The following is a 14,346-nucleotide window of genomic DNA, read 5'->3' on the forward strand; positions in this document are numbered from 1 at the left end:
TATATATATATATATATATATATATATATATATATATCAACTTCACTTTCTATTTCCTTTATATGTATTTTAAATCAATATAAATATAAATATATCCCTTTCACTTATTCATATATCTTTATATATTTTCTCATGATAATCTATACATATTTAACTGATGCAAGCAAAAATTTAGGAAAAGCCCCAAATTTTTGCTAGCAAAAAGTTAACCTTCCTAGCAATGTTTAAAATTGTGTATTCGGGTATTGAGGCGTTTTTCATTCATGAGGCGAGGCGTAAGCCTCAAGGCGTTTTGAGGCATAAGCCTCAAAATCAAAGGATTGCGTAAACATAAAATGATAATTTTTTTTATATACTAATGAGTGAATAATATAAAACATAAAAAAATATAAGATATGTAGTGAAATCAAAATATCCCAATAATAAGACAACATGAAATATAGTTCAACTCAAAATTCTATCTTTCCCAAATCCCAGAATTCTTTTCATTAACATATAATTCCAATTTCCAAAAATAAATATTAAATAGCAATGACATATCGCATAAGAACTCATAAGTCATCAGCATTGTCTTCACTAAGGGGTCTTCATTTGAATTATCATTATGATGAATTGCTCTCTCCTCTTCCTCCTCTCCTATAGAGTCCAATGTCGGGCATTTATTTCAAGACTTATGTAAGTTTTAATATATATATCGTGAGGCATAAGCCTCATGCTAGTGAGGCGAGGCGGGCCTCAAGGCGGGCCACAACCAAGTTGAGGCGCAAGCCTCATAAAAAAAACTCGAGGCGTAAGCATCGAGGCGTTTTTTACTGGAATTGCGCAAAGGCGGGCCTCAAGGCGAGCCTCATATTGTGCAATTTTAAACCATGCTTCCTAGGATAAAAGAAATACACAAAATTCTCAAAATAGACAAATTACGAAAAAATACAATTTTTATAATATAAAGACTCTTACAAATGACAATTACAACTTTACTTTCATAATAGAAAGACACCTAAAGGAGATCTTCTTTACTTGAGACGAAAGATATGGCGTGGTACTTGCGGAGGAAGAAAGAGGTTAGAAGAGTAGACGAAGTAGAGGAGTAACTCGCAAGTTATCCCAAGAAAGAGAGGAAGAGGTGGAACAAGCTCTCAAGCTTTTCCAATAAAAACCCTCGGGTTTTCATGTCCAAAAATACCATTAAATCACTCTCTAAAACAACCACAAATATCCTATATATAGGTAAAGAAAGGGGAGCCAAACAGCCACCATACCATTAATTAATCCCATTAAATCATGGAATATAGAAGACCAAAAGTCAATCCAGAATTCACACCAAAATAACACCCAAACATCTCTGCATTCATGCCAAAACAACACCCAAAATCTGCACAGGAAACATGAAGAAAAGCCACGGTAAGGGGAAGAAGAAGGGCCAAAAGACACCACAAAAAAGACCCCAAAATCTGCACAAGAAACAGGAAGAAAAGCCACGGGAAACATAGCCAAGGAGCCACGAGAAAACAGCCAAATAGGGACCCGAGGAGCCAACATAGGAAACAACACAGAGGGAATCATGGGAAAGCCGCCAGGGAGAAAATCGAAAAGGCAACCAGCACATAGCCTTTAGTCAAAAGGAAGAAACAAGGAGACACAAGAAGGGGAAGAGGCATGAATGGGGAAACCAAAGAGTCAAAGTAAAAGGGGGAATGAATCTAATAAATCTTCAATTTATGAGCTTAAGACACTCTACTAGATAATAATGAGCCGATATCTAGTAGAGAAAATTAAAGCTCACCAAAAATTAAACCCAACTTGTTTTGACCCCCCCCCTGCCTACATCATTTACTATTATGTATGCATTTGATTTTACATTGCTTTATTCATAATAGCCTCAAAATAAGCAAGATAATTATATAAAATATTTCTTTCAAAATGAAAATACAATTATGAATTTACAAACAATTGTAATTACCCACTTTAAATATTTTCGAGCTTTAAATTCTTCCAACCCCGAGCTTTGCTATAGATTTCAATACTTCCCAACTTAGTTATAAAAATCTTCCGTTGTTCAAACAATATTAGTGAGATCTTAATTAATATAATACTTTAACTTGGAGTACTTAAATATATCTTCAAAGCAACATCAAGGATTCCTATTCTTCTTACTTACAAAGATAACCAAATGTACTTCAGTATAAAAGAGCTCTATTTCATCCCAAAATTTCTATATAATAAAATAATTACCTTCCCAAAATTTCTTTCATTGTAAAACCCCCTTTCGTCACTAACGAATCAATGCTTACTATAATTGAATTTTTCCTACAATAATATTGTTTCTTCAATTACAAAATGAGAATATAAATTTTTAATTAAATCAAACTTAATTAAAATCAAATTTAATTAATAGTATAAACACTTACTCTTTGTTCCCTATTAGAGAATAAAAGAACTTCAAAAAAAATCCTCAATTTCTTTCCTCTTTCTCTCAAAATTTTTTCATTTTTGCTTTCATTCTCTTTCTTTGCCTTTAATTAAAAATCCCTCACTATTTAGATGAAGTAATACAGAAAAATTTACACAAAAAATGAAAAAAAATCAACAAACCTTTGTTCTTTTCCTCTTAGACGCCCCTCATGATAGACACCATTCCCTTGCCTTTTCTTCTACAGGCTGAATGGAAATGGACTTATCTCTTATGAGGAGTAGTTATTTTTCTCCTACGTACGTGATCCTTCGCTCAACATAGCGAACTGAGCTCTCCAGTCTCGCCCGCGCACGCGTTCGATCCGTTCAGGTCGCGACTTTGTACGTTGTTTCGTCTCAGCCTATACACGGGTTAGGCATTAGGGCTGGTAGGTTCAATTGAATTGCCCAGGTTAAACCAATTCTTATAATCTCCCCTCATAAAAATTTTGTCCTCAAAATTAGAATCAAGTATAAGTAAATATACCTTAATTGAATAGATGGGGATATTGAGCTTTCATTTATGCTTATTTCTTTCAGGTGGCATCTCTTTCTATTGCATGCTTCCATAAATGTTTTACAAAAGGTATCTCCTGATTTCTAAGTTATTTTATATTATATTATAATATCCTTTCAGGTTCCTCAATATACTTCAAATTAGGCTATAATCCAATTGTTTTTTATTATATTCTCTTTGAGTCATCTGATATATACTTTCAAAGTACTGATATGTGAAAACATTATGAATTAATGTTCACTGGCATGTCCAATCGGTAAGCCATATTTTCTATTCTTTTAATAATTTCAAAAGGACCAATAAATCATGAGCTCAATTTCCTGTCTTCCCAAGTCGCTGTACACCCTTCATTGGATTGACTTTAAGAAAAATAAATTCTCCTACTTCAATCTCAACTGGCCTGCGCTTTGCATCATAATATTTCCTCTGTCTTTCCTGCACTGCTTTTAATCTATCCCTGATCAATATGATTTTAATAGTAGCATCATCTACCAGTTCAGTGCCTATTATTTCTTTCATCTATTTCTACCCAATGTAAGGGTGTTCTATACTTCCTTCCATAAAGAGTTTCTTATGGTACCATTCCAATACTGGATTGAAAGTTATTATTGTATGCAAATTCAATTAATGGTATACGAGTTTTCTAATGTCTTCCAAAATCTAAAGCACATAGTCGTAGTAAATCCTCCAAAATCTGAATTATTTTTTCTAATTGCCAATCTGTCTGAGGATGAAATGATGTACTAAAAATCAATATAAAACTCATAGTTTTCAGAATCTTCTTACACAATCTTGAAGTGAATTGGACATCTCTATCAGACACTATTGATTTTGGAATTCCATGTAATCTCACAGTTTCATCAACATATATCTTTGTTAATTTTTTCACTGAATCTATTTTTTTTTTAATTCTTATGAAATATACTGACTTGGTTAATCTATCTATAACAACCCATATAGCATCCCGACTCTGCCTTGACTTAGATAATCCAATCACAAAATCCATTGCAATATCTTTCCATTTCCACTCAAGTATCGATAATAGTTGTAGTTGACAACCTTGTTTTTGATGTTCAACTTTAATCATTTGATAGGGAATATATTTTACTACAAATTTTATAACATTCATTTTTTAATCCTGGCCACTAAAATAATTATCTCAATTCTTGATACATCTTTGTGCTGCCTGGATGAATTTCATAGCCAGAGAGGTGAGTTTCCTGCAATATTTCTTCCCTTAAATTGCCAATGATAAAAATACAGATTCTATTTTTATACTTTAAAAATACAGATTCCGTTTTCATATTGAGACAATGAATTTTATATTATATCATTCAAAGTGGATTGAATCACCAGCTGATTTAATAACATATCCTTAGTTTCTTTCCGATTAATCACTGAAATTTCTAGTCTTTTCATATCTCTAATTATGTATTTTTGCTGAGTGATTAGCCAATTTATACATCCAAGAGTTTTTCTGTTTAGTGCATCTGCAACTATATTTGCTTTTCAAAAATGATAATGTATATCCAAGTTATAATCTTTGATAAGCTTTAACCATCTTCTCTGCCTTAGATTAAGCTCTTTTTGATTGAAAATATATTTGATATTTTATGATATGTAAACACTTTACGTTTGACTCCATATAAATAATGTCTCTATATTTTGAGTGCAAAAATCACAATTGTTAATTTCAAATTATGGATGAGATAGTTTTTTTTATGAATTTTTAATTGCCTTGAAGCATATAACACTATTTTACCATGCTGCATTAATACACATTCAAGTCCCCTCAATGAAGCCCTTCTAACCCTAATTGAATTGTTAATATTGGGGTAGTCATTAAACAATTCTTCATCTTCTAAAAAGCTCTTTTACACTGATCATTCCATTTAAATTTTAGTATCTTTTGAGTTAATTTGGATAACGATATTGCAATATGAGAGAATCCTACTATAAATATTCTGTAACTGTAATACCTAGAACATTTCTCACTTTTGAAACTATTATTTTCCTTGGCCACTCAACAATAGCTTGGATTTTATTATGATCAACTAAAATGCCTTTACCACTAATCACACGTCCAAGAAAATGTACACTGCTCAATCAAAATTCACACTTTGGAAACTTAACATATAAATTGTTCTCCTTAAGTGTTTGCAACACTGCATGCAGATGACTGGAATGACTCTCTTCATCCCTTGAATAAACTAAGATATCATCTATAAACACATGTTGACCTTGCAAAAAAAAAAAAATCAAATCACGTACTTGTCCCGCGCTGAACCCCGCACGTCGTCGCCATCCCGCGCACGACCGATGTCGCGTCTCCCACGCCCTCCCCATGATCGACCTGTGTCGTTAAAAGGGGGAGGAAACTAGGCCTTCGGCCTCTCCGATCTCTCTTGTTCTCTCGTGCGCTCTCTCCTCTCCCATCTCTCTGTCAGACACCTCGCCCAAGTGACGACTTTCCCTTCCTGCAGGTCGGAAGTCACAACACTGTGATCCGAAGCAACATCGGAGCTCGCACGCGTGAAGATAGCCTTCTCCCTGTCGCATGCAGCTTCGATTTCCCCCTCGACGACTCTACCTCTCCGACGACTTCCCTTTCCTGCGAATCGGAAGTTGACATTTTGATCGGAAGCAAGCGGGAGCTCGCTCGTTGTGAAGAAACTTTTCCCACTTTTCTGCGTGCTTCTCCAGCTTCGTTTGTGCTGTTCGACTTTGCTCATTCAACGACATTTCCTACCTGTCGGATCGGAAGCACGAACGAGAGCTTGTTGGCTGTGAAGGTAACCTGCTAGCATTCACGTGCTTCCTCGGCCTAATCCCGTAAATCTGCCAAACCGAGTGATCAAATTTCTTCTTTATAAATAATATAATTTATTTTTAATTATAATTATATTAATTAAGTATAATTAAAATTATTATTTAGTTATAATTAATTTTAAATTAATTATAACTTATTATTTTAATTCATTTAAATAAAATTTAATTAATTATTTTAATTAATTATAATTAATTATAAATAAATAATTAAAAATAATTATTTAATTAATTATAATTAATTGATGTTAATTATAATTAATAAAAGATGCTTGCCTCTCCCCTTGCCTCGTGTCACGACCCTCCATCGTTTGTCCCTAAGGTATAAGTTTCTAACTTATAACCCCTCCCTCGACGCCCCGGTGGACCCCTTATATGCGCTCTTGTAGTACGGTGGGGGGAAATCCAGTGCGACAGGTGCGACGAGGCGGGTAAGCCCTATACACGCTCTCGTAGCGTGGTGGGGACAATCCTCGACTCCAATATCAGCACCGCCGACACTTCTAAGAAAGGTATAATGTTCTAAAATCCCAATTTCGATGTTCATGGCAGATCGGAGAACCAACTATACGCGCTCTTGTGGCATGGTTGGAGGGAGCCCGGTGCGACGCATACGACGAGGTGGGTAAGCCTTATACACACTCTTGTAGCATGGTGGGGAGTGTCACTGGTGTTTTCGTATGGGTACTGTTGAAGGCCCCATACACACTTTTGTAGCGTGATGAGATAAAAAGATGTACGGCCGCAGTGTTTAAGGACACCTACCATACACGCTCGAGTAGCGTGGTGGGAAGGCCCAACTCCCCTACATTTTCCCCCAAACGGGGGATATGTCGGGATGCTGTCGAAATTTTCACTAAAGTATACAAGACTTGAACAATATGAAGATATCACTTGAGCAGCAATACAGAAGACTTGTACTTGAACAGAAATGTACAGAACTTGAACCAAATGTGCAGAGGACTTGCATGAACAACAGGGGACTTGAACTTGAACTGAACTACAAGAAGTGGAACCTAAGTCCTAAAATGCACAATCAAGATCTAAATTCAAATACCAAATAACAATATAATGCACTCAAATAAATACAAGCTAACAGCAGGGGACTCGTGCCGAACATGACCTCGGTACACACAAACAATGAACAATGATGCAGTGGATCCCTACGACAGTCCCTACAAAATCAATGCACTGCATTTGTAAGCAACAACAGACAGTTATAAAATGCACGAGTACTACCTACATATAACAATCAAAGACCTATTACGCAAACAACAGACTACACTGGAGATTGAGATGGTGACATTGACAATTAATGAATAAATACCCCAAGACTTACGAATAACAAATGATTATCAAAATGAGTGACTATAAACGAGGAGCAATCATCAATACCTGAATATATGATACACAACAAATGATGTTGATAGATACAGTGGACTCCTACAATAATCCTTACAAGTTTACTTGTATATTGAGATGACAACACTGGCAATTGATAGCGGAAGACCCGTCCCCACAAACAATTACATCAAACCACCTGAGATTGATGAAATGTGGATATGATGCAGTAATAATGTCTCTTCTACGAACACTTCTAGGAGGTCACAATGAATGCAACGGGTCTCTGTAAATAAACACGAGCCACTTGTGGATAACAACAGTGGGTATATTGTAGGCACGACGAACCACTGTTGACACAAGTATAGACATCACTTACAACATTGGTGATTGAGATGCTGCAAAGTATGTCGGGTATGAAGACAACTCTATGTACGGAGAAGTACACCTCCCGGCAAAATGGAAGAGATGTTTCAGCAAATTCGAACTAAACTTTCTAGTGTTCCAAAACTTCTTTTTGGTTATATACTTAAGAAGAAAACAGTTCTGGCATCTACAAACACTGGTAATGACAAGTGCACCCATATACCTCGATTCATTTTGAAGGCCCGTTATTTGGTTATGGATGTTACATCCTGCAAAAGTCTGATGTACTATAGACCTTGAAAAGAGTTCTTGTCAAGGTAGTAGTCATGAATTTCAAGAAGGACCTCCCGATGAATGAGAAAAGGGAGTTTATATCAGAACAATAAAATATCTCATTGCAATCAAGTGATAACGCTACGATTCACCTATATCCAAATGCAGGAGATTCGTTAGTTTACTATAATCCAACTACAAAAAGAAATAAGTAGTGCACGATAGTCTACATGTACGAAGAAGCAAATAACTCAATCCAAAAGCTACTACAACACGCCACCGGATATTTAACACTTATGCAAGCGGATAGAAGACGTTTACAAATAATTTCAAAGTACTCCCCCGTACATGCACCGTAGTTGTACGCATATAGATACATAAGGGGTAAGTATAATCATACACCCGCATGGGCCCCGGCGAGCGTGTTATTAGTACACACATGACGTCTAGGGATGCTGCGCGGGTCAATAAATTTAAACCCGATCCTCCTAAGCAGGTAAAAATGAGTCAACAAGGTTTAATTATAAAATGCCCCCAAACACTCGCTTGGGCCCCGGCGAGCGTGTTATGAGTATACACGTGACGTCTAGGGTTGCCACGCGGGTCAATAAATGAACGTAGTTCGAGCCCGATCCTTCTATGCGGGTCGATAGGAGTCGACACGGCTCGAATTACCAAACAGATATACGGTCAAGATGTGAACCGTGATATCTGTTTTATACGTTCATATAAGGCCTTCAAGGCCTCCAATGAAGAAATTTCATGAACAAAAATATAAAGCCAACGACGAACCCAATCCTTTGTCCGCAAGATGACAAAGTCTACAAGGTTTAGTCAATAAAATAAGAATGACACCAAACACCCCGATAATGACCGTGTTGGATGAAGATCTCAACCGGAGGGGTTCACAAATACCTTTAAATTCCACCCAAATACTCACAAAGCCTCAAAACTCCACAAAATCCAAAATCCAAAATCTCAATTCCAAATATTTAAAATCAAAATTGGGTGACTCGTGGCCCTCTGAACTGAGTGGTTTTGCCGCCAAATAGCACCACGAAATACCGGTTATGACCAGAGTCAATACGTTCATTAATGACATCAAATCTTTGAAATATAAATCAATAGGATATGATCGATAGGGCACAAAGCCCTCTGTTAGCTAAGGTAGATTCAAATTTGTCCCTTTAGGCAAATACCCACCCCAGGTCTACAAGGTACCCTTGGACGAAGCAACCCATGGCTGCCGACAAGGATCCTTCTATCAGGTTGGGTCGACTACCTCCTTTGACTAAGTAGACCAGGAACCACGTTGGCCCGGGACGATGGAACCATCGGATCTTGATCGGGTCTATCATCCATTCCCCCACCATCCCCTTTAAGTGCAAGGTGGTGAAAATTTCTAATTTTAAATATCATATTTCGAAACATCCAAACTTTTCAAATTCCAAATACTCATGCTGCTACTATACACCTGATACTACGTATCTACGGATATAATGTATTTGATTGACAACTAGCCTTAATCGAAAGTTCTCTCTCGTTATCGGAAGGGGTAATTAACTATAGGGGCTTGCGCCTATAGGAAACCAGAACTCAGATCATAAAGTCCTCGCAAAAATGAGGGCGAAATTTCTGGGTATTGTCTTATCTACAAACCCATTTGCCTTCCAAAATTTACTCTGGAATTTAATACGTTAAAACTCATATTGCTCATAGACGAACTGCATTGTTCAATTGCTGATATATTCATTGCAGATTTTCTGTTCTTTCCCTTAGGTGAGCTTTCACATTGCAAGTTTCTTGCTCGTGCCCATAGGCCCATTGATGTTAGCATTACAAGTCTTTTGCTTTTCCCATAGGTAGATTGTTGTGCATTGCAAATTCACTATTGTTGTTGGAGAAGACTGTAGTGAAGTGCACGGTGGAGGCTGTAGGAAGGGCATTTGGTTGGGTGCAGACATGATAGGGAATGGAGTTCAGGTAGTGCAGTGGAGATTCGGCCAAGTGAAATGAGTAGTGGGATTTGTTTTTGTGAAGTTGTTGTGCAGGGAAGGTAGGAGCGGTTAGGTGGATTTCCATAGATGGAGTTGAAGGCCTGCTGTCTTGGGGCTTCTGAACAGGGAGGAGACGGGAGCTGGGAAGAGAAGCAGCTTTCTATTGGCTGGAGGGGAGAAGGTTGGTTGAAGTGTTCTAGGGAGCAAAGGGAACAAGGGGTGGAAGGGTCGAGGATGGGAGGAGCTTTGGTTGCGTGTGTGTAGGTCAGATGAATGAGTAAGAGTTCACGTGGATAGGGGCTGGGAGTTGTAGTTGCTGCTATTGGGTTCGGGTAGATGAGGAAGTCCACGGTGTTGTCAGAGCAGGGAGGAACAGAGAGCTCGGACTCTTGCTGGGGTGCGAACAAGAGCGCAGGAGGAGGATCTCCTGCCTGTATGGTGGCTTTGAAGGAGAAAAGTGACCTGGGTTTCTCTGTGTGAAACAGAAGAGGGAAGGCAGGAGACATGCTGATGGGAAAATTTCGAATAGTGGAGATCTGTGTGAGTGAATATTGGACCATAGAATTAGGATAGATTTTACTTATTTTTTCTTTATTTTTTAAAGCCAGCCAGAGGTTATGGAGGAGCTGAAGTTATAGGATGCGTAGGGATTCGACTAACAGAGATTTTGGCAGTTGGTTTTTACAGGATAAGAAACGTCTAGAATAGGATATTATAAGAAAGGTTTTTTTATCGTTATATATATAATATTAAAAATTTAATCAAAATAAGAGAAAAGAAAATGTAAATTAATGCCTCAGTAATCTATTATTATTTTCACGCCTCGTTTTACGTGTCGTCGCCTAAAAACTCGTGTTAATTTCTCCTTTTCGCATTGTGCTTTGACTCAGATAATATTATAGCAATTTCTGGGTATTCTTTTCCAGGCACAACGGTAAAGTATGTTTTGTAAATGGGCAACATTCGACCAACGATGTGCAATGTAGCATTTGTAGTTCGTCAATTTTTATTGTCTTCGCTCAAATCGATTGTTAGGGATTCTTCCTTAGATAATTTTGATGCCTTGAGAATATCAGTGCAGTCCGCTTTGCAATCCAACATCATTTGAATTGTTTTATGTAGTGTTGTGCTTACCAACTGTCACTTTTTTCATCATTATTCGATCAAGTCATGCACTAGTGACTTTTTCTTTTGGCAAATCTTGTGTCCTTAGTGCATCGGTGCAATCCGTTTTGTAATCAAATACGTTTGCATAGTTCTGATCACGATCGGGCACTTCGCTTGCCACGTACAACCTTGTGTTAGTCGATTGTAACTTGTGTCGCTTTTGCTTGCACCTATTTTGAAATACATAAGGAGGTCAACAGTTGTATTCTACAATCATTTTAATTTCTTAATGACTTTCTGTTCAAATCACATGTCTGTAGCTTACCGTAAGAAATGTTTCCATTCAGATATAGTGTGCACTCTCATTGATGAAAGAAGTTTATAAAGATATTGAGAATGATGTTTTAAGTATTGATCCGTTGATCAAACTGATGACTTGACGAAATTTTATTTATCCTTTTGATGACAGCTATAAATGTCTTGAAAATAACATCCTAGTTTGGATGGAATTATTTAATGATATTAAATGTACCACACATTATGCAATTGAGCAACATGAGACATGTTTGTAACACTTCATATAAGATTAACCAAAAACTAGTAACGTATTTTTCCTCAGTTGTACAACAAAGCTTTGTTGAAATAAACTTTCTTCATGGTATTGTAACTTAGTATGAGTGTAAAGAGGGATTTACTTCTCTTACACAAACTTGCGGCGGTAAATATTACTTTCTTACTATAAAATGTGCCTGCAAAGTAATTACCTTGTTATGTATGTCGTGATTGTTCAAATGATTTTTTCAGGATATGCGGGAGCTTTTTAGTTTGCCACCACAGGGATTTGACGTTTCCTTAACACAAAAGCAGCTGTATGAGGAGCATGATCAGCAACACACTTTGTATGTGCCCCTTTAATCTCTTCAATCTCTCTTACCAAACAACACACCAGGCCTTAGAGCTTCATTGCTAAATAACTTTTATGTTCCCATTCAACTTGGATAGGCTACTAAGTTCGTATATCTTTCTCTGATGCCATAACTAATATTTATTTCTTGAATCATAATACCTATTATGTCTTGTTAATATAAGTTTTGCTTCTGTGCCATTTAGCTTCATATATTCAATCTCTTGTCATAATAAAATGGATGTTGTGTTTTCTATATTCCACATAGCAACCTATATGTTGTCCCCGACTATTCAACAACTATTTCAAATTGAAGTTTATGACACAGCCGGTGGTGTCAATTTCTGTGTAATTTAAAACTTAAACTGGCAAAGTTTCGAACTAAAAAATATTACAATGCGTAGAAATTGTACTTCCTTTTTTTAATAAAAATAATAGATTTCAATATAATATAATGTTTCTAAAATGATGGTCCAACTAACAAGCAATTCTATTTGATTCTATGCACTAATTTAAATCATAACATGCACATACTATCAAGTAGAAGGTAACTTGAACATTCCAATCATTTTGTCATATTAGAGATTAAATAAGATATTCGTTTTCGTCATTTCTTAAATAGAATCAACAAAAGTTTGTAAATAATTAAAATAGTGTTATAGAAAATGTAGAAGAAAGGTGCAAATCATTTTTATCATAATTTGACACTAATACTTATGTTCATGCCCTGAGCCCTCCTACTTGATATTTCATTACTCTCCCCTTCGGCTACCACTGGGCAGAGAAACCCCATTCTTTATGTGGTAGTGGAGAAACTCTATACTTGTCTCTTCCTCTCCAAACAGGAAGTTACTCTAGCCTACCAACTATCCAAAAAGTTGCTATATAAACTTTTCTGAAATTTCACAGATCCCTTACAAGAGTATATCAGCTCTTACAATAGCCACAATAACTAATATGGAGGATATACGGTGTAGCAGAAGGAATAAGATAAACAAGTGCACAAACTAAAGAAAAAGGTTACAAAGGGGTTTTCAAATCAAAGAGAAAAGTTTTTCACATATATTCTTCTCCCATATTTCATGCTGATTTTCGCTCTCTCTATTGTCACCCACATTTTAGGGTTTGAAAAAATATATATTCATATTAAGTTTTATTAGATCAAAACTCTAATTTTATGAAAATGTTATGTAAGATCGTACAATATGATCAATACAATTTGAATCACATCTCATCACCAGTAATTCCTGGTGCTTAATTGGATTAATTTAGAAAACCTATTGTATGATACAATTCACATCGTGTAGCATGATCTGTTCAAAAATTGAATCAATCTAATAAAGATAATCAATTAGGCAGCTTAGCCATTCAAACTAACCTGGATTATATGGTATGATCTACATTTAACATTATAAGTAGTTTAGTTTTGAATTCATGAAATTAATGCAAATTGATTTTATTTTGAATAAAAAATCAAGGTAGATTGTACAATACAATTTATGTGGTAGAGGTTTTTCAAGAATGTCTAGCAAGCGATCATGAGATGTTGGAGCATAATCTATATTTAGTCAACGAATGATCCTCATTTTCAAACGAACGAGGCTGTGGCAGCATATGAGAGATGTTAATATTAAAAGGGCCCCTGAATTGAGAACAACTTATAGTTCACAATCATTTAAAAAAATAAGAAAAATGGGTTTGGTGCTTCAAAAAATCAAAATGTAATTTAAGTATAATTAATTACTTTATTGTATTATTAATTTGTTATTTTACCTTAAATCGCATTGAATTCAATGATAATTGAGGAATATGTGAAAATGTTGTAATTGAATAAGATTTTGAATATGACATTAATAATACCTAATCCAAAAATGATAGAATGACATATGAGGTCTAGGGTGAAGAACATGAAAGTGAGAATGAAACATTCATGGATAAAATATGACTAAAATTTTTGAAATTAAAAGTAAAATTATTATTTTTATTATTAAAAAAATATTTTATAAATTTTTTATAGAAAAATTATAATTACTTGAAAATTATATTAATAAATGATTAATTAAAAATAACTAAAATATTCTTACATTTAACACTATAACACTAACATTAAATGCTAGGATAAAAAAGATCCTATTTTAAAGAGCTGGTGAACCAAATTGGTCCCTAGAAAAAGTTGAGACTATTTTGGTCCCTCAAAAAGTTGAGGGGTCATTTTGTTCATTTTTTCTTTTTATTAGATATTTGCTTGAGCCTTTGATTGCTAGAGTTACTATTATTTTTTAAGCTAAAGTTTAATCAACTTATTTTCTTGATCTTTATAATATGCTCTTTAATTTCGTACTAGTAAAATGTAATGCAAAAAAAAAAAAAAAAACATAGAGAAAAACAAGAGAAGCAAAATCACCATAAAAATTCAAGAATCTAATAATAGCAAGGGCAAATCATCAAAAGACGACGTGACGCTAATCATCATAAAAACCAATTCTCTGAAACAAAAAAGTATAAATTGTTTGACATTAGTGTAGAGAACAATGTAAAACTGTGAATAAAGTTATTACTAATGT

General features: G+C 35.4%; 1 protein-coding gene across 5 annotated transcripts in view; it reads left to right on the forward strand.

The window, feature by feature from the left end:
* The window catches only part of LOC110101782 (protein CHROMATIN REMODELING 24), a 119,669-nt gene that overhangs the window by 94,784 nt on the left and 10,539 nt on the right, over positions 1–14,346 (forward strand). For all 5 annotated transcript variants that reach the window (XM_028691772.1, XM_020829844.2, XM_028691769.1 and 2 more), the window contains one exon: positions 11,683–11,777. In XM_028691772.1, coding sequence (XP_028547605.1) covers positions 11,683–11,777 — 95 coding nt within the window. The remainder of the gene's footprint in view (positions 1–11,682; positions 11,778–14,346) is intronic.

The sequence above is a fragment of the Dendrobium catenatum genome, unplaced genomic scaffold, assembly GCF_001605985.2.
Source record: "Dendrobium catenatum unplaced genomic scaffold, ASM160598v2 original_scaffold_67303, whole genome shotgun sequence".
NCBI classification, from domain to species: Eukaryota; Viridiplantae; Streptophyta; class Magnoliopsida; order Asparagales; family Orchidaceae; genus Dendrobium; species Dendrobium catenatum.